Source organism: Trichosurus vulpecula, chromosome 8 (assembly GCF_011100635.1).
Source record: "Trichosurus vulpecula isolate mTriVul1 chromosome 8, mTriVul1.pri, whole genome shotgun sequence".
Lineage (NCBI taxonomy): Eukaryota > Metazoa > Chordata > Mammalia > Diprotodontia > Phalangeridae > Trichosurus > Trichosurus vulpecula.
This window is the reverse complement of record NC_050580.1, coordinates 176,247,955-176,269,276: the sequence shown is the minus strand read 5'-3', so window position 1 is coordinate 176,269,276 and position 21,322 is coordinate 176,247,955. Positions and strand designations below refer to the sequence as shown.

General features: G+C 40.7%; 1 protein-coding gene across 1 annotated transcript; it reads left to right on the top strand.

Annotated features, from left to right (window-relative positions):
* The first annotated feature begins 334 nt into the window (after nucleotides 1-334).
* On the top strand, nucleotides 335-20,734 carry LOC118828895 (dehydrogenase/reductase SDR family member 4-like). The gene is made up of 8 exons (XM_036735780.1): nucleotides 335-567; nucleotides 3,023-3,200; nucleotides 6,114-6,215; nucleotides 8,313-8,383; nucleotides 8,532-8,583; nucleotides 17,317-17,451; nucleotides 17,997-18,052; nucleotides 20,130-20,734. Exons 1-8 carry the CDS (start codon nucleotides 428-430, stop codon nucleotides 20,242-20,244), a joined length of 849 nt encoding a protein of 282 aa, XP_036591675.1. The 5' UTR covers nucleotides 335-427; the 3' UTR covers nucleotides 20,245-20,734.
* Nucleotides 20,735-21,322: the final 588 nt, after the last annotated feature.

Genomic DNA, 21,322 nt, shown 5'->3' with positions numbered 1-21,322 from the left:
CTGTCCTCAATACCTAGTACACTCTTAATGAATGTTTCTTGAAACAAAATCAATTGAAGCGTATTGGAATGAATGATTAGTGCCTATGCCACGGCAGAGCTCTGAACAGAGTGAATCTGCAGACAGTGAGCAGAGGGTGGGACCCAGACAAGAGCTTCCCTCCAGCCAAGTGGTAGCAAGAGTCCAACTAGGTTCTCAGTGTGCCAGCAGAGGGAGCCCCTGGCCTGTTCCATTCCCACGCTACTTCCGGCTAAGTACCAGCTCCTCTCTCTCCCCCTCCACTACCACTACTCTGACACTTTAATTTTGAAGCCTGGGAAGTAGGGGGAGGGACCCAAACCAAAGTAAACCAGCCCAGCTAAGGTTGGGAGGCTAGTCTGTTTGTACCTTTGCATGTTGAGTAAGTCGTCCATTTCTGCACGGCAATATGCTTAGAGCCTTCCTGCCAACTACTTGCTTTAAGATCTTGAAATCTGTCAACATGAGCAACCAGGCTGCTGGAACTTTCAGAAGCAATCAGGGGCCGTTACAGAACAAAGTAGCCCTGGTGACTGCCTCCACTGATGGGTGAGTGAGTGTCTTCCCAGCAAGTCCCCAGAAACTAAAGACTGGAAGAGCCTCCCCTTCTACGGGATAGCCTGCAGACGCTGGTCTTTAAACTGTGCCTCATAAAAGGGTGTAGTTCATGGAGGTACCAGGCAGGAGGGGGAACATTACTAGATGGATGCACTAACAATACCTGACATACCCATCGTCACAGCTAGGGATAGGATTGGAACTCAGGCCTTGCTCAGTCTAGGTCCAGTCCTGGTTCCTCTATGCCCCATCCACAGCCTGCCTGCAGGACATTAATAATTCTGAGCCTTCCCTCCTACTCTCTTGCCCTTTCACCTGTTAACTGTCACTCACCTTAGGGACCTTCACTCTCCTGCCAGAGACCTCCTGTTTTCATTCTCTTTGCTACCAGAGGGTAAGCTCTTTAAGGGCAGGTACAGTCTGACTTTCCTCTTTGCACCCTCAGCCCCCAGCACAGGGTAGGGATTTAATACATATAGTGGGGACTTCATAGGTGTTTGTAGACTGCTTGATAATTAGCCCTTCCCATACACATAACCCACTCCAAACCCTAGGAACCAAATCCTATCCCTAGACTCAGTTTCTCACCATTCCTCTTTCCATTACAATCTCCTGGCACCCCAAATGTAGCTAGGTGTTATAGCAGAGCATTGGACTTGAAATCAGGACAACCTCAGATTGAAAACTGCCTGGGGTACTAAGTAACTGTGGGACCCGGGTAAGTCATTTCTGTCATCCTCAGTTATCTTATTTCTAAAATGGGTATAAGAACACCTGCCTCACAAGGCTTCTGTGAAGAGATAACATATAGTACGACTTGCAAACCTTTAAATGCTACATAAATGCTAATTATGATTTTATTATTATAGGTCCTCCCCATCTGCCCTTGATTGCCACCCTTGGTATGAGAAAATAATTTGTCTCCCTAAAATAACTAGTGCCAACACTGCCTATGCTAATTGCTCCTATGCCACATCAACAGAGCCAAGCTAAGAAATTCAAACACACAGAGGCAAGGTTTGAAAATTGTACATCCTGCATGATCCTGTCCCCCAGAAGCAACAGGCCTTCACTGTAACAACATGTCTAAAATATGTGCATATGGAAAAATAATATTAAAAATTATCCCACCTTGCCTACCCCTCATGTCCGATTCTCCCCTTCCTTTGCCATTCTCCTCTCCCCCTTCCCATCCAAGTGGCAGGAGTTCCCCATCGTAATGTCCCACTTAAGGGCTGCCTGCTTCCCTCCCTTCAGTACCCATGTTCCCAAACTATCAGAGGCTACTTCTGCCTTCCTGGGCCTGTGGATAATATCAGAGTTCAGTGGAAGGCGGATTACATTTACATTTGGGGATTTAATGGATAAAATAGGCCCTATGGAGTTATTGAGGGTGGTCCAAGAAAACAGTGAAGAGATATATGACTGGCCAGCCTCAGACGCCATTTGCTGACCCATACATGGGATTGTAAAATGCCAAGCAGAGCTCCCAAAAGAGGTGACTCATCTCTGATGGTCACAAGCTCCTATCATTTTCCTTCTGTCTTACTATGTGTGGTTCCTTGCTACCAACCCACTGGGAGAGGGACTCAGGGTCCCTTGTGGATGGGATGTTTCCCAGATATCTCTGTGGGTCTTCATTCAAGTCCTGAGCGTGCCCAGGGACCATCTAAAAAGGAATCTAGACAGTGATGATAGGTATCACAGATTTAGCCTGAAAGCAGTGTACCTGACCTTCTGAGCTCAGTCCTCCATTCTCCATCCCCACACACCAGGTGGTACCCTGCAGCAGAAATAAGGAGATGGTGTATTAAGCCTGGATTCTGTCTAGAATAAGGGTTCTCAGCCTTTTTGGTGTCATGGATCCCTTTGGCAGTCTGACAAACCCAATGGACCCCTTCTCAGAATAATGTTTTTCAAATAATTGAGAGAAATACTAAATTTTAGTTCTACATTAGTAGAAATGAAGGTGTACTTTCCACCATATGAGGTTTTTTTTTTGGTGTTTTTATTTTTTAATTTCAGGAGGTTCATAGATGTCCTGAAATCTATCCATGGATACCTGAGACAGTTCATGGACAGCTACTATAGACGGAAAGGAATTCTTGAAGGGCAAGGCTTAACCCCAACAAATGAATGACATTCCCAGCTGGCTCAGAAGATATTTGGGGGGAAAGATGGTCTATGTGTCATCTCATCAAATCATGCCAAAAATCTCATCTTTAGGCTATGCTTAAGTACTCAGTACTGAGTTCTAAGTACTCAGCTTACTGCCTCTGTCCTCCTTCCTTACAGCCTCCTATAGGCTATGGAGTCCACTCTCTGTGCAGGATTCAGTGAAATATAACTCCAGTTCTTATCTCAGGCTCAGGTTGGGACAAAGCCAATGGACTGGCCGGGCTGGTTTGGGACTAGAACAGCATCTTCCTCCTATCTCTACCCCCAGGATCGGCTTTGCCATTGCTCAGCGTCTGGCCCGTGATGGGGCCCATGTGATCGTGAGCAGCCGAAAGCAGAAGAACGTGGATCAAGCTGTGGCAGCGCTCCAGAAGGAGGGGCTGAGTGTGACGGGCACCGTGTGCCATGTGGCAAAGGCCGAGGATCGAAAACAACTGGTGGCCACGGTGAGCAGCAGAGACACAAGGCCAACAGGAAAGAGAGAGCATCCCTTTTCCTTTCTAAAGTCCAACTAGTATTAATATATTACTCATTATTACTTAGTTAGTATTACTGACCCATGTATTACATAAGATGTGAGAGCTAATGATTAGCCTAAATACCTTTTCCCCATATAAAAGAACGCTCATTTGCATAGCGTTTTTCTTCGGTCAATCAAAAAGCATCCAGAGGCTCCCTAGTCCAAGTTCCTTTTCCATAGGTTTATAGATAATTAGAACTTACTGGGGGCTTAGAGACCATCTACTCTAATAGGGTCAAACTCAAATACAATGGGGGCCACTAAGCCATACGTAAGGATCCCTGTGGGCTGCATGTTGATTTAGTTCTAAAAAGTAATCTTATCTATGTTTTATTGTAATTTTTTCCCCATAGTTATGGAGCTAAATCATAATTCTCAACAGAGGGGTTTGAACCTAGATCTTCTTCATTCCAATTTCAGCATGCTATCTCCTATACCTCATTGCTCCTCTACCTTTTCTGTGACTAGCAATGTTCCAGACAGTCGGAGGCAGCTAGGCAGCACATAGATGGAGCACTGGGCTGGGAATCAGGAAAACCTGAGTTCGTATTTGGCCTCAGACAGTTACTAGCTGTGTGACCCTGGCTAAGACACTTAACCTCTGCTTGCCTCAGTTCCCTGAATTGTAAAATGGGGACCTACCTTGAAGGGTTGCTGTGAGGAGCAACTGAATTAATATTTGGAAAGCACTTAGCACAGTGCCTGGCACATAGTAGGTACCATGTCAATGTCTGCTTCCTTCCCTTCTCCGCTCCCACCCTTCCTCTAGGCACTATTGGGCTGTACAGAAGAGCTCATTTAGGGTTAATTGGGTTAGCCCTAGTTAGATAGATAGCCCTAAAGTAATGGCAAAGACTACAACACATTATATCATTAAGTGCTAAATTTTGGGATACAGCCAACGAGAGCTGTAATTGGTCAAAGGACAGGTTGAAAAGAAGTTTGTGACATCTGTGACATTTGCTGTCATGTTATAGCTTTGTGTTCCCAGGATTAGTCCTCCAGTAGTTTCTATTTTCTAGGCACTACGCTTATGTAACTGCCAGCAGGTGGCTAGTGGTAAACTGCCCAAAAAGTTAAATTTCCCATGTGAATAGCTGACTGAGAACAAATCAGCATGCTTTGCCATTAACATACACTTTTCCCACAAAAGATATATCTTTAGCAAAGCCAGAAAACAACAGTTATTAATTATAATATTTTAAAATGCTACCTAATTTTAAGCTGAGCTAAATCTAATGAGGATCGTAAATTTAGAGCTAGAAAGGACCTTAAAGACAGCAAAGCCTTTCATTTTTACAAATAAGGAAACTGAGGCACAGAAAGTTTAAGTGTCTTACTAAAGGTCACACAGCTAATTAAGTGTCTAAGGTAAAATTTAAAGCTAGGTCTTCTGACTGCCAGTCCAGTACACTACCCTGTACTGCCTTGGTCACCAGGAGAATAGGCTCTAGCTCAGTTCCCATATATTATTCTTGGTCCCTCCAAGTTCTGGTCCAAAGGTGAATCTTGTGTCAGTACCATGGGTCTGAGGTCCCAAAGGCCACTCCTTGGGTAATCAGTGCTGCACTGAACACCCAAATACCCTCTGGACTCTAGAATTCAGGGATGCTGAGTCACCCTCTGTACCTTTAGAAATTCACAAGCTCATGGAGACTCCAACTTCCTTTACTTCAAATGAGAAAGAGACCAAGGACCAACACCCTCTCACAGGGCCATATTGTCTCAGAGGACCGAGGACCCCATAGCTTCTCCCCATCTCAACAGTTTTCCACCAGTTGTCTTTGCTCATGCAAAGGAATCACTAAATGAGTAAAAAACAAAAAGTCTCTACTTTACCACTCAGTTATCTGACCAGAACCAGCTCCAGAATGTCTACACATGCAACACCATCTGTCCAAGGTACTTCCTTTACACATAATCATGACTCCAAGAAGCAAGTTGTAATAGGATTTAATCTATATTACAAAAGCTAGTCAGGAAAATCAGTGTAGGGACTTAGAACCTTGTGTTTGTGTGGCTCAGGTTGTGTGTGTATGTGGGCAGGGGGAGGGAGAGTTCCCTTCATACAATCTTTCTATGACAACACAGCAGTACTTTGCACAATGCTTTGATGTTAATATAGTAAAACCTCTTTAGAAAGACTATCTAATATTTTCTATAAGAGTGGCTGCCTTAACAGCTGGCCTTTGCACATAATATTGTCAATAGGCCCAAGATGTCTCTATGGGTGAATGACATGGATTGCAAGACAACTTCCCTATATACACATTCCTATACAGGTTTTACTGCAATCACTTCAAAAAAAACTTTTTTTGGTAGGTAGAAAAGTAAAGGACTGTGACTGAATGGATTTCTTAAATGGAATTTGATTAATGTATATGTGGCTTTGTATAATTTTAATATTTATTGGAATAAAATATTGACTTTAAAAAGTGGCATCACCTGAACAAGTTGATAAGGTCCACATTTGCACCAAATCCTGGCCATAAATGAAACCCAGAAAATGTCAAATGTGACAATTATAAACTCTGTATTATAGTTTAACAAAGTACTACTGTGTAATTTCACAAAAACTAAGGGAAGATTGTTAAGAGTGAGGTGCTATCGTACAGTGGACAGAGGAATGGCTTAGGAGTTAAGAAGACCTATGTTCCAGTCCTTTCTCTGACACATACTGGCTATGTGACCATGAAAAAGCCATGGTTATCACAGATAACTCATTAATACAATGATAATTGGGTAATGAGTAGCTGATCTCCACTCGTGAAGGAAGTTTCCAATTGAGCATCCCTCACTTTACCCTTGTCACTGGCTCTGACCACATTCCTTTTCCCAGGCTATAGACCGTCATGGAGGTATTGACATTTTGGTTTCCAATGCTGCTGCAAACCCCTACTTTGGCAACCTGGTGGACGCCAGTGAGGAGATATGGGACAAGGTGAGAAAGGGTTAAAGTAACAAAGAGGTGAGCTTTGAAAATGGTCTATTTTACCAAGGAAATGTTTAGTTCTCTTCAGAACAAGTGACTCACCTCCAACTCAGGAGGCCAAATGTTACCCTGGAAGACCCCACTCACCCCGTATACCCTTGTATTGTGTTCATCCTTCATATTTCTCTTCAGTTTCTTCCCTTTCCATTTGTCTGTCCCTACTTCCTTTGCCTACCTTCCCCAATTTGACCTCAATATCCTTCTTTAGACAATATCCATGACAGAGAGATTACAAAATAATGGAACTTTGCATTTGATCAGAGTAGGAAATTCCCTGTGTGGTGAATCCTTCCACAGATGCAGGGTTGACTTAGTAGCCTGAGAGACAGGCTAAGTTACTTGCCCAGGATCACACAGGTAGCAGGTATCAGAGGGTAGATTTGAATTCAAATGCTCCAAGCTCCAATCCCAACACACTATGCAATATCCCAAATGCCTCATTTAGAAGATAATATAACAATGACATAAAATCGACCATTCAACTAAGAGACCCACACTTCTCCACTTCGGTTGGCAAAAATGAACATATTTTTTGATAATTTATGAAATAACTATCATCTCTGGTAAGATGATCCAAATTGTATCACTTTAAGAATATTGCACAATTTGTAAAAATAGATATATAAATGAATGAATGAAGAAAAAGAGAAAATTGCTACATTTACATTTAAGAAGGTTAGAATATAAACATATGTGGCCAACCCCCTGTGCCATATTAATGCATATGATTCCAATGATATTTCTGTGATAAATTCCACATGCCTACTTTTCCGCAATTACAAGGTTCTTAATTAAAATATTTCTATTTGTTTGGTAGAATTAACATTCACACTAGACTTAGATATGCTAAATTGTTCAGAATCTCTCCGCAGTTTGCTTCTTGCTCTATCAGTGATTTCCTCACACTGTGGTTGAGGTAAACTAAAAGAAAACACTTCCTTCATAAGGATGAAATTTTGTTTTTTCAATTACTTAGTTCCTCAACTTGGTTATAGTCTTCTTTGAGATAAGGAGACTAATTTAATATACAATGCCAGCTCAAGACAGCTTTGAAATCAGTTTGGGAGCCAAGTAGTTGTGCCAGATTTTCACATCATTATAGACAGAGGTTATGTAATCCAACCCCTTCATTTTACAGATGGAGAGAGATGTAACCTCTGGTTTACAACTGAGGTCTAGGGAGGTTTTAGTGACTTCTTCAAGGTCACTCCTGTAGCAAGTGAGAAAGCTGAGACTTGATCCCAGGTCCTCCGATTCAAAATTCAACATTTCAACACCATCCTGCCTATTGCATATTTTGTTTTTTAAATTAATAGGATAGAAGCATTTCAGGATTCATTATCCCAATTCCCGTCACAATGGTTCTCCCTCATGATCCCACTTTCCAGAAAATGTGGCCAGAAAAACACAGGAGTACCCCACTTGCCCTTCCCAAAGACCATATCAGTGTTAAAATAACCTCAGACACACATCTGAGGTTGGATTGGGCCATCCCTGAGACGTTCAGTTTTCTTGTATGGAATAGCCCCAGAGATTCTCAACTCCATTCATTCTTGCGGCATGGTAATTTGGTAATGCGGCAATCTAATTTACAACGAGCAAGTCACTTAAAATCTCTTCTTTGTCTCTAAAGTGAAGGGTCTGGACTAAATGGCCTCTGGAATCCCCTCTACCTTCAAATCTATGAATAAGCATCTCTTAAGTGCCTACAATCAAGGCACCATGATAGGCATTGGAGATAGACAAACACAAAAAGAAAGCAATGCCTTCCCTCGAGATGCTTACATTCTACTAATTACATGACATCCCCAATCAGAAGGCCCCCAGATGTGCCAAGCAAATTCCATGGTAGCCTTCCATGTTCAGGTCTGTTTTGATCAAAACAAGACCATCAGGGTGGATTCAGCCTTCACCTTGTCTCTGGAGACAGGGAGAACAGGGCCATGTGCTTGCTTAGCTGGCCCTAACCCTGATTCAATGACCTATCACTCTGTCTTTCTTCACATTCCCTTCCCAATAATTGATTTTCCTCCTCTTCCATTTCAGACTCTGGATGTTAATGTGAAGGCCACAGCCCTGCTAATGAATGCGGTGGTGCCAGAGATGAAGAAGCAAGGGTACAGGAGTCAAACGGGACCTGTGTGGTGGTGGGGGGTTAGAGTGGGAATGAGGGAAAGATACCCCTCATGCATTTGAAAGGAAAGGAAAAAAGGGTAGGGGGTCTCTAACATGACAATGCAACAATAGTGTCATTGTCTATTCCAGAGGTGGCTCAGTGGTGATTGTGTCCTCAATTGCTGCCTTCACGCCCAGCAAGGTAAATCACTCCCCTATTCAGTATCTGTCCTCCTTCTCTCCATACCCAACTTTCTTCTCTCCATACCCAACTTTCTCCAGCCCTAAGATTTTAACTCCTATTCCTTTACAGAGTCAGATATACATATTCTTTCTTCCAGGAGAAATAACCTAAACTGAACGCTAAATGGACAGATAACCTAGGTGGGGGTCTCTTTTCCTCATAAGCACCAGCATGACTCCCTCCTGCCTGGGCCATGACTCTCGTTCTCTTCCCTCTAGGCATTATCCTATTAACTAGTGTCCTTAAAATGTTGTATCCAGAATTGAGCACAGGATTTCAGAAACAATCTGACCAGGTCACTATCCCCTAACCTGTACTTTCATCATTATTAGAAAAGCTTCCCTTTACCAATGCAGAGCAGCACCTACTCTGAAACTCACTGTCTGAAGGGACAGCTAGGTAATGCAGTGGATAGAGCACCAGCCCTCCAGTCTGGAGGACCTGAATTCAAATCTGGCCTCAGATACTTACTAGCTAGGTGACCCTCACCAACTCACTTAACCCTGATTGACTCCTTCCACCCCACCCCAAAAAGAAACTAATTGTCTGAGAGAGTTACTTAGCACTCTATGAGGTTAAATGATCTGTCTAAGGTTCCTCAGCAAGGAAGGGATCCAAGAAAAGGCTTAAACTCACTTCTTCCTGATTCCTAAACCAGCTCTATATTGGCTATGCTATTTGGTCCCTCTGTAGCTCCTTTGCTTTTCCTGATTCAGTCTAAGATCACATCAGCCTTTTTCTGCTGCTGTATCACTCAGTTAATAAGTATTACATTTGCAGCTCACTAAGACCTTCAGATCAGTTTCTTATGAAATGCTGCTGACTCCATCTAAACAGGCCCAAGAACAGATCACTGGGGCACTTCACTAGAGACTTAAATTTACACTGAGTCATTAATGACTATCCTTTGGGTTCAGTCATTCAAACAGCTCCAAGGGTGTCAAATACATGGCCTGTGGGCCCCACACAGCCCACAACACTCCTGAGTGCAGCCTGAACCAGCTTAAAATGTAATTGGGAATTAACAAAATAAGTAAAAATAAGCTAAAATACAGATAAAGGTGTATTTTAAAACAAAGTTGATATATATAGCAGATGGCATCTTGAAATATAGATTAATGACCTGGGTTCTATTTGAGTTTGACACCACTGGTTTGGCCTGCTTCTCTATCTTGTCTATAAGAATTGCCATAGCTATTTTGTCAAATTGTTTTGTTAAGATTTCATTAAAGATTAAACTGTACCTATAGCATCCCCCGATCTAGTAACCCTATCTGAAAATATCTCAATTTTACAGATGAGGAAAGTGAGTCAGACAGTAGCTAAGTGAATTCTTGCTCAGGGTCACATAGCTCTAAGTGTCTGATGCTGCATTGGAGCTAAATCCACTATGCCACCTGGATGCCTAAAAAAGGAAAGTAGATTAGTCTGGATTGACTTGTTCTTGGTGAAGCCATCTTCTTTGTGACCTTCTAGATGCCAACCATTCCTTTAATAATATATTCTAGAAATTTCTGGTTATCAAAGCCAAGCCCACTGCCAATTTTGCAGATTCTTCCCTCTTCTCTTTTTGGAAAATTGGGACAATATTTGTCCCTTTCGAGTCTTAGAATAGCTCTCCGGTTCTCCATAGCTTTTCTTTTTTATTGTTGTTAGTTTTTATTGATAATTTCTATTTACTACATCATCACAGTTATCAAAAGTATTCCTCTCTGACCCCCTCCTAAAGAGACATCCCATTAAAAAATAGTGGTGGCTTTTTTAGAAGAAAAAAATCAGTATAACTGATCAATATATTGAAAAAGTCGGAAAACCTGTGCAATGTGCAACACCTATGAACCTCTCATCTCTACAAAGGGTAAGTTGTGGGTGCCTTCTAACATCTGTCCATTCAAGTCCTGCTTGATCTTTATAATTTTGTTACATCCCCTTCTTTGATGTGTAGTTGTTCCTTCTATTTATTGGGTATATTGTTTTCTTGACTCCATTTACGTCACTCTGCATCAGTTTGTATAGTTCTTTCCATGCTGCCCTGTGTTTGTTACACACATCATTTACTACAGCACAGTAATACTCCATAACAATCATATTCCACAATCTATGTAGCTGTTCCCAAATTGATGGGAATCTACTTTGTATCTAATTCTTAGCTATCACAAGAAATGTTCCTATAAATATTTTGGGAGTACATGGGGATTTTCTTTTTCTCTTCTTTGGTATATAAGCCAGTAATGGAGTTTCTGGTTCAAAGGGTATGGGCATTTTTGTCAATTTATTTGCATAATTCCAAATCACATTTCAAAATGGTTGTACCATTTCATAGCTCTACCAATGATGTATTAGTGTGCCTATCATTCCATAATCCTTCCATTGAGTATTGCTATTTTTTGTAATTTTTTATGAAGTAAAACATCAGGGTTAATTTGCATTTCTTACTACTTTTCAATGTTTTGCATTATTATATAGAAATGCTGTTGATTTCTGAGGATTTATTTTGTAACCTGTAACTTTGCTGAAACTATTAATTGTCTCAATTGGTTTCTTTGCAGATTCCCTAGGGTTTTCTGAGTATACTACCATGTCTTCAGCAAATAAGGATAATTATGTCTCCTCTTTACCTATAATAATACGTTTGATTTCTTGCTGTTGTCTTATTGCTGTGGCTAGCATTTCCAGAACTATATGAAATAATAGTGCGGAGAGTGAGCATCCTTGCTTCACTCCTGTATTGATTGAGAAAGGTTCTATTGTATCCCTATTACATATGATGCTTGCTTTTGGTTTTATTTCAGCTGAAACATAGTGGATTATGTTCCAGCCTCTTATTTTAATTCTATGTATTTCTTGTAAGCAAAATATTGTTGGATTCTGGTTTCTAACCTATTCTGCAATCATCTTCCATTTTCTGGATGAGTTTATCCCATTGAAATTTACAGTTATGATTGCTAACTGTGTATTTCCCTCCATCCTATTTTCTTATACTTATCCTTCTTTTTTACATTGTCCTCTCCTTAAAAGTCTGTTTTGTTTCTGATCACTGTTTCTATTAATCTCTCCCTCTTCTCCTCAGCCCCTTCTCTTAATAATCTCTTTCCCTCCTACTTCCCTATTGGCTAAAATGAATTTTTATACCTACCTGTGTATATATGTTTATTCTTCCCTCCTTAAACCAGTTCAGATGAGAGTGAAGTTTCAGTTGCCCATTCCACATCCCCTTACCCCCATGGTCCCCTATACTGCATAAACTCTTCCTTGGGCACTTAATTTATGTTAGGTAATTTTCCCCATTCTTCTTCTTTCTTCTTCTCTTCTTCCAATGCATTCCTTGTCCCCACTCTTCTATTATTCTTTGGAGATCATCCCAAAGTAATAAAATTACACCCAGGCCCTCTGTGTAATTATATTCCTTCGGATGATAAAGTTCTGAGGGGTTTACAAGTATGATATCCCCACATAAGAATGTGAACAGTTTAACCTTATTTATTCCCTTATGATTTCTCCTGCATGTTTACCTTATTATGCTTCTCTTAAGGCCTCAATTCAATGTCAGATTTTCTGCTCAGGTTTGGCCTTTTTTATCAGGAATAGCTTTAAAAATCTTTTATTTCAACAAATGTCTTTTCTCCCCTGTAGGGATACGTTATTCTTGGCAGTAATACTAGATCCTTTGCCTCCTGGAATATCATATGCCAAGTCGTCCGGTTCTTTATAGAACCAAATCTTCCAGACCACACCCAGCACAAGGTCCCCATCTCCTTTCACACAACCTCTCTCTTCACTCATAGACACATTTGTCAGCAGAACCCCTTCCCAACACCAAAGCAACATCTCCTCTCCTCCCCCTTTCAGTCCTTCCACCATCCTCTTTACTCACTCCTCTGCATTCTCGTCTCTCACTGAGACCACAGGGGTCAACCCTGCCCTCATTGCTAGCCTTTATTTAAACCCAGACACATCACATTTCTTTTTATCCTCCTTCTTCCTTCCTCCTCTTTTATATACCTTTCCCTGTTGTATGTAGAACTACAAAATTCCTTCATTCCCCTGTAGGCAGGATGTCATCAGGTTCTGTCCACAATGCCCTAGGCTTGCCTCTACACTGTGATCTCCACCAGGCTCCCTCCTTCACCCTTGTTCCTGTGTATACATTTAGAAAAAAAGTTTCCTATTACTCTTTCTGCTATCGTGCTGTTGTTTGCATTCAATATCCCTCTTGCATTTTTGTTATCTGGAGTGTTCGAGGAACAAATAATCTCTTCAGTTCTGGTTTTCTTTCCAAAATATTTCAATTGTCTCTTTGTTATTGAATGTTCACCTTTCATTTATGGTTAAGCTCAGATTTGCAGGGCAGGTTACCCTGAGCCATATCTTCAGCTCCATTGCTCTTTGGAACATCTTATTCCCTTCCCTCCTGATTTTTCTGTTGGGTGAAGACTGGTCTTATTCAAATTTCCTTTCCTTTATATCTGAAAGTCTTTATTCTAACCTCTTGCTCTTTCTGAATTGAATTGTTAAATTTAACTATTATGTGTCTTGGAGTATGCATCCTTGGGTTTTTTCTGGAGGCGACCCATGAATTCTTTCAAATGGTATTTCATTTTTTCTGTTCAGAAGTTCTGTGCTGTTCTCTTCAATTATTTCTTGCATTGTGGTGCTCAAATGCTTTGTCTTGTCATGTTCTCCTGAGAGATCTATAATCCTTAGTTTGTCTCTATGTTTCCTGTCTTTGCTTGCCTAGTAGGGATATGTTCTTTGAACATTGTTTTTTTTTTATTTTCTTCTTCTAGATTGTCCTTCATTTCTGTATATTTGCATTCCCAGTTCATTGTTCTCTTTTTTGTTCCTTTGGTGAGACTTGCTAATACATATTCCAATTTTTCTATTCTTCCCATTATTTTTGCTATGGAGGCCATAAATTATGCTCTCATGATTCTCATTTTACTTTTGAACCACCCAGGAGTGACATGTTGTAATTCCATTGTCTTACATTCTGCAGTCTGTGTCATCTGGATCATTTTTCTTTCTTTTGCTGTACGTCTTCATGGATGCCTGAACTCCTTCGGAGTCTGGAGGCTGTATTTCCTTCTGTTAGTGTTTTCCTTGTTTATTTATGTTCTAATATTCTAGATCTTTTCGAATTTTTTTCTTCCCTGAAACTTTGGTAATTTCGGTCTCCCCTCCCTCCACCCCCACCCCTCTTATTTTCCACTATTGGTCATTTTCTTTCTCTCCTCTCATGGTGGTTTCTTTGGGAGTTCAATCTCAGAGTATCTCAGCCTCCTCCTACATTAGGCAATTTACAAATCACTGGCCTAGTTCATGTCCCAAGTGAATTGAGTGGATAGAACTGGCCCTACTCGTTTGCTGAGTACTTTCCTTGAGGTTTAGTAGAGTGATACACCTCCCTCGATACACATACACACACACACACACACATAAACACACATACACACACACAAAATGTCTTGTCCTACTACCTCTGTTCCTCAGTCCTCATCCTGTTGCTACAGGGCTGACTGACCCACCACCTGAGCATTTTGGATCTAGCTCTGTAGGGTTGTCTGCTGAAGCACTGACTGTCCGGCATGGCCTCAGAATGAATTTGGCTCCTGGAGGCCTCCTGTGGCATCCACTGGCTGTCAAAGCAAATTTCCATAGAGGGGTCCCCTCAGCACTGAAAAGAAGGAGGAGGAGAGTGGACCCCAAAGTGTGGATTTGGATTTTGTTAAAAGCCTGTTCATTGGGTATTGGGTCTGCTAGTGCAGCCTTTCTGTCAGTAGTGTGAGAGGTTGTTGGTCTATACCTAGTTTCTGCCATGCTGTTTTCCACTTTCCCCAGCAGTTTTTCTCAAATAGTGAGTTCTTAACATAGAAGCTGAGGTCTTTGGGTTTATCAAACAGTAGATAACTATAGTCTCTTACTACTGTGTCTTGTGTACCTAATCTATTCCACTGATCAACCACACTATTTCTTAGCCAATTCTCAATAGCTTTGATGATGGCTGCTTTATAATACAGTTTAGATCTGTTACAGCAAGGCCACCTTTCTTTGCTTTTTTTCTTTATTAATCCCCTTGATATTCTTGACCTTTTGTTCTTCCAGATGAATTTTGGTATTATTTTTTCTATCTCTATAAAATAATTTTGGTAGTTTGACTGGTATGGCACTGAATAAGTAAATTAATTTAAGTAGAATTGTCACTTTTATTATATTAGCTGGGCCTACCCATGAGCAATTGATCTTTTCCAATTGTTTAGCTGTCTCTTCATTTGTGCAAAAAGTGTTTTGTAATTGTGTTCATATAGTTCCTGGGTTTCTCTTGGTGAGTAGATTCCCAAACATTTTATACTGTATATACTTATTTGGAATGGAAATTCTTTTTCCATCTCTCGCTGCTGGGCTTTGTTGGTAATATACAGAAATGGTGATGGTTTATATAGGTTTATTTTATAGACTATGACTTTGTTAAAGTTGTTAATTATTTCAAGTAGATTTTCTACAGTTCTTTGCGTATACCATCATATCATCTTCAAAGAGTCACAGTTATGTTTTCTCATTGACTATTCTAATTCCTTCAATTTCTTTTTTCTCATTTTTAAAGCTAACATGTCTAGCTAATATATTGAATAAGTAGTGATAATGGACATCCTTGTTTCCTCCATGATCTTATTGGGAAGGCTTATCCCCATTACAGATGATGCTTGCTATGGTTTTAAATAGATAGTATTTCTCATTTTAAGGAAAGCTCCATTTATTCCTATGTTCTCTAGTGTTTTTAATAGGAATGGGTGCTATATTTTGTCAAAAGCTTTTTCTGCATCTATTGAGATAATCATATGACTTGTGTTGGTTTTGTTATTGATGTGGTCGATTTTGTTGATAGTTTTCCTAATATTGAACCAGCCCTGCTTTCCTGATATAAATCCTACCTTTTCATAGTGCATAATCCTTGTGACATATTGCTGTAATCTCTTTGCTAATATTTTATTTAAAATTTTTGCATCAATATTCATTAGGGAAATTGGTCTATAATTTTCTTGCTCCGCTTTCACTCTTCCTAATGTAGGTATTAGTACCATATTTGTGTGATGAAGGGAATTTGGTAGGACTCCACCTATTTTTCCAAATAGTTTATAAGTGTTGGAGCTAATTGTTCTTTAAAAGTTTGGTAGAATTCACTTGCAAATCCATCTGGCCCTGGAGATCTTTACTTAGGTGGCACACTGATGGTTTGGTTGATTTCTTTTTCTAAAATGGGGTTATTGAAATATTTTATTCCCTCTTCTGTTAATCTGGGCAACATAGATTTTTGTACATATTCATACATTTTACTTAGATTGTCAGATTTATTGGCATACAGTTGGGCAAAATAGCTCCTAATTATTGCTTTAATTTCTTCTTCATTGGTGGTGAATTCACTCTTTATTTTTGATACTGATAATTTGGTTTTCTTCTTTTTTAATCAAATTAATCAAGGGTTTATCTTTTTATTGTTTCTTCCCATAAAACCAGCTCTTAGTTTTATTTATTGATAGTTTTCTTTCAATTTTATTTATCTCTCCTTTGATTTTCAGAATTTCTAATTTGGTGTTTAATTGGGGATTTTTAATTTGTTTTTTTCTAGCTTTTTTTTAATTGTATATCCAATTCGTTGATATGCTTTTTCTCTATTTTATTCATGTAAACATTTAAAGGTATAAAACTTCCACCAAGTACGGCTTTAGCTGCATGTTGTAAATTGTTGTATGTTGTCTCATTATTGTCATTCCCTTTGATGAATTATTGATGGTTTCTATGATTTTTTTTGACCCATTCATTCTTTAAGATTAGATTATTTAGTTTCCAATTAACTTCTAACCTATCTTTCCATGGCCCTTTATTGCATGTAATTTTACTGCATCATAATCTGAAAAGGATGCATTTAATATTTCTGCCTTTCTGCATTTGAATGTGAGAGTTTATGCCCTAATATGTGGTCAATTTTTCTGTAGGTGCCATTACCACTGAGTAAAAGGTATATTCCTTTCTATTCCCATTCAATTTTCTCCAGAGGTCTATCATATCTAACTTTTCTAAAATTCTATTCACCTCCTTAATTTCTTGTAAGGTGAAATTTCTTGAGGCCATGAGTGAGGTAAAAGTTGAGGTGAAGTTTCTTGAGGCCTAGTAAGACTCCCTAAAGAGCTACCCTCAGGGCCTCCTATTTTTTGATTCAGTGGAGCCAGCCTGGAAGATGTCTACACTTCACTCAAGTCAAATCTCAGCTTCTCAAGGTCTTGTCTTTTCTGAGGTCCTCTCAAGCTATCTTAAGAGGACACCTACATTACCCCTTTTATTTTTGCTGCTCTATGTTCCTTTTGTGGAGATTTTCTGTTGGTGGAAGAAATCTGAAGAATCTGGAAATTTCTGACCTACTCCACCAGTTTCCCAGGCCATTTCCATATCTTCCTAATATTCAATACTACCTCACCACCACCACCACTACCCCTTTTTCCTGTCCTGGTCCCTTTGAATAAGGTAAAAACTATCAGAGCCATATTTCAGTCATAAGTCCTATTCCAGCAAGTCTCGATGATTTCACATTGTGTTGAAAGAGAGTATAAGGATTCTATCCACCTCCTCACTTAGAAAAATCAGAAATTAGTAGAAACTGGGGGAAAAACACCACATTTTTCCTTTCCATCCATCTAGTTCCTGGGCCCCTATAATGTTAGCAAAACAGCCCTGCTGGCACTCACCAAGAACTTTGCTTCTGAGTTGGAACCAATGGGCATTAGAGTGAACTGCCTGGCACCAGGCCTCATCAAGACCAACTTCAGCTCCATGGTAAGGAGGGTAAGACAGAGAGGGAAGGGAGGTTCAAGGCCCACCCACTGGGAATCCCTACTGAGGTCTTTCCTCATTTCCAAAGAGATGGCTGTCTTCTTGTGGGGATTCAGGGGAGGAGACCCCATCTGTTTCTTAAGTTTCCCAATGTCTAATCTAATAGCCTGGCCTTCCTGATATACCCTTGCCATATCATCCCTCCCCCACCTCTCTTTTGTGACATATGGGGTGAAAATAGGGACCAAAGCCTCCATCCCCATCTCTTCTGTGTCCCCTTCAAGGATGACACACGTCACCCTTCTTAGCTCCAATGGAGTGACTAGCCAGAAAGTGATCAAAAGAGAGGGATGGAAAATAGGAGAACAGAAGAAGCCTCAGGGAAGAAGTAGGTAAGGGGAGGAAAAGGATGAGGCCATGTTACACCTGGCTTCTAATCCTAAATCACTTTAGTAAAAACCAAAGCCAGTCCCTTTTTCTCAGGGTCCCTCAGCGTCTTCCTCTTGGGCAAAAGCAATGTCATGTCAGTGTCTCCCCTTTCCCAACAGTTCTGGGAAAACGAGGCTAACGAGACCCAGATTAAGAAAGCCCTGAATATATCCAGGTAAGGGTCTTCATTTGGTGAGTAACTGGGTGAGGAAAGAGAAGTACTGCAAGGGGATAATCACCCAGACAATCCAGATGTGTCACAGAAGATCAAGCAAGTGGTGGCACCATCCCCCAGAGTAGAACACAAGTCCCTGATGCTAGTATACACAAACATTTAAAGGATTTTAGGACATTGCAAACAAGTATGGAGTAGGTGTTTTAGTAAATGTTTGGTGCTCCCTTTATGCCATCATCTATTCTAATTTGTATTATATTCAGCTGTGTATATGTCTTATTCTCTCCTTCCCACTAGATTGTAAACTCCTTGAAGGCAGGAATTTTGTCTCATGTATCTTTGGCTCTTTCCCTTGCCTTCCACAAAATGTGACACACAATAAGCACTTAGGAAATGTTTGTTGAATGAATATTGAATGAAAGCTATTTGGGGAGTAGATAAACATACAGTAATGATGGTGGTTATTGGTGTGTCTCACTCTAAGCAATAAGTGAATTTCTGAAATGAAAAACTGCCTATAAACTAAATTGAGCCAAATCAAAACACATTGTGAGAGTACTAGGAAATGTTGCTATTTAAAGGAAACTCTCGGTGTGATCTTTAGGGAAAGGAAGGAGCTTTTGTAATATAAATAATTACCACTACCCCTTAATTTATAGGGGCATCTAGGTAGCACAGTGGGTAGAGTGCCAGGTCTGGAGTCAAGAAGACTCATCTTCAGTGACTTCAAATATGGCTTCAGACACTTAGCTGTATGACCCTGGCCAAGTCACTTAACTCTGTTTGCCTTATCACCTGTAAAATGAGATGCACAAGGAAATGAAAAACCACTCCAGTATCTTTTCCAAGAAAATCCCAAATGGGGTCATGAAGAGTCAGGAACAACTGAAAAATGACTGAAGAGCAACAAAACTTTAGGTTTTTTATATTGAGTTTTCTTAAAGCTGGGTATACTTGTAATTTATCATCATCATTTTATAGCAGCAAGGTAGTGTGATGTAAAAGTAAAATGTCCAGAAAATATAGGTCCAAATTCTATCTCTATCCCATATTGACTGACTTCCTCTGAGCAAAAAATCAGAGTATTTGCTAGGGTGCATCAGGAAAGGGGATTCCCTCACTTTAGGAGTTCTGTACATCGATGAACTCACAGGGCGAGTCTGAACAAAATCCAAATTATTTTATTATGATATGACTCCTATAATTCTTCAGCAGCTTATGATTTCATTAGTATGGGTTTGCCCTCCAGGGATGCCCATTGCAATTCCTCGGTGAATAATAGGTGGTCTTTGAGTGTTGCTGCAACCAAAATATTCATCACTTTTAGGCCAATCTGTTGAGGAGCCTGAATTTAGAGAGGCTGGTTCTCAGAGGACAGATGTACTTACTGTCTGTCACCTAGTCTGTACTTGAATCCTATTCCAGCTTGGTAAGATCTCCTGGAGTTTGTATTCCTTTTAAAGAACTCAGGGTCACCAGGGTGAGGACTCAACTCTAGTAGAATTATAATTATTACATAAACTCATGAAAGATCTGTGATTTCATCACTATAGGAGAATTCCTGGTATGGGGACCTCTCTCCACCAAAGAAGTTGGCTACCTGTCCATATAACTTGAGTATCTAAGTTCTAGGCAGTTGTTAGAAGCATACAGAGATTACAACTAGATTAGTGGGTCAAAGGTTGTTTTTGAACCTAGTCTTCCAAACTACAAGTCTACATGTCATACCGTCTTCAGTAGTAGTAGGAGGAGGAGGAGGAGGAGGAGCAGGAGGAGAAGGAGGAGTGTATTTCTTAAAACCATTTAGTTATAAAAACCCTTTCAGATATATATTAAGTAGAGGGAACAGAGCAGGCTGTTGCCTAGAAGTATATTTGCTACCTGTTAACCAACAAATGTTATTTGCTTTGGGCAGTTGATTAGAAAGAGCTGGGTCAAGGCATCCAAGCCACTTCATTTTATTCCCTATTTCTCCTCTTCCCTCTGAGGACTATTGGGAGGATCTAGTGAGATTATGTAAGACGCTAATGTGTGAACTGTAATTATTCTTGCTATTATGATCACGATTGTTTCCCAGGATGGGCGAGCCTCATGAATGTGCAGGCGTCGTGTCTTTCCTGTGTTCACCGGATGCTAGCTACATCACAGGAGAAACTATAGTAGTAGCTGGAGGGGCTCCTTCCCGTCTTTGATGAGCCTGGGAAGAACACCCTGAGATTCTAGAAGCTATCTATAATGAAGAGAAGCCTCAAGATTGGACCTCGACTTCTGAATTCCTCGACTTATCTCCTCTAACCTTGCCCATCCCACTGGCTTCCCTGGAATAAAAAAAGGCCTATGTAAGCAGCTAGGGAACCCCCTCTTTGCCACATATGGGCATAAAAGTCTGTCCTTAAGGAAATCTGTCCTGCATAAAACTACATGAGATACGAAGGTAGGAGTGAACTACTCATTTTTCTAGACCAAATGTACCCAGCTACTTTTTCCAAAACTAAACAGAGCTGGAGGATAGAGGGAGTGAAGGAGTGAGGACTGAGACTAGGACCAGGCCAGGGAAGAGAAAAGAGACTTAGAAATACTAGAGGTAGGAGGGAAAGGCATGGGGAGATATGGAGAAAGGGTCAAATCTCTGGTTTCTGTGCCATTAAAAATAAAATTAACTTGCAAATAACATGCAAATGATCCTGTTTGTTTTTCAGCTGATTGATTCGTCTTTTGGGGAGTAAAGGAAAAAGACTAGCAGCTTTTTTTTTTTCCTGGGCAAAGTCTAAGACGGGTTATATGGGACTCAAGAGAGCCTCCCAACGGCGGTATGTTACACCTCCTTGCTCGGGGCTTCCTCCCAGGCAAGTGTGATACTAAAAAGGTGGAGTTGTCAAGCTGAGAGTCAGGGAAGAAGGCGTTACGGGAATTTCCTGGGGTGCTACTCTTAGCAGGCACACACAGGTGTGGATATATCAGATCAGACTAAGAGAGGGAAGAAGGAAGGACGAAAACCCCCTCCCACAGATCCCACTTCCCACCCACCCCCGGCGAAGAGAGAGAGAGCTTTACAAGTTCAAACAGAAACCTGAGCCTAGCCCGGCCTTAAAGCCCTCACGTGGGCCACTGTGGGGTGAGATGGAAGGGTAGCCCACCCGTGGCGTCAGTCTGGGGGGAGGGGCACAGGGAGGAGAATGACCTGCTTAGAAATAGAGACAGTTCAGGCCTGGAGAACAAAAGAAAGAAGTGTTGAGCTTGCAGCCCAGAAGGGGGGGGGGGGGGGGCGGC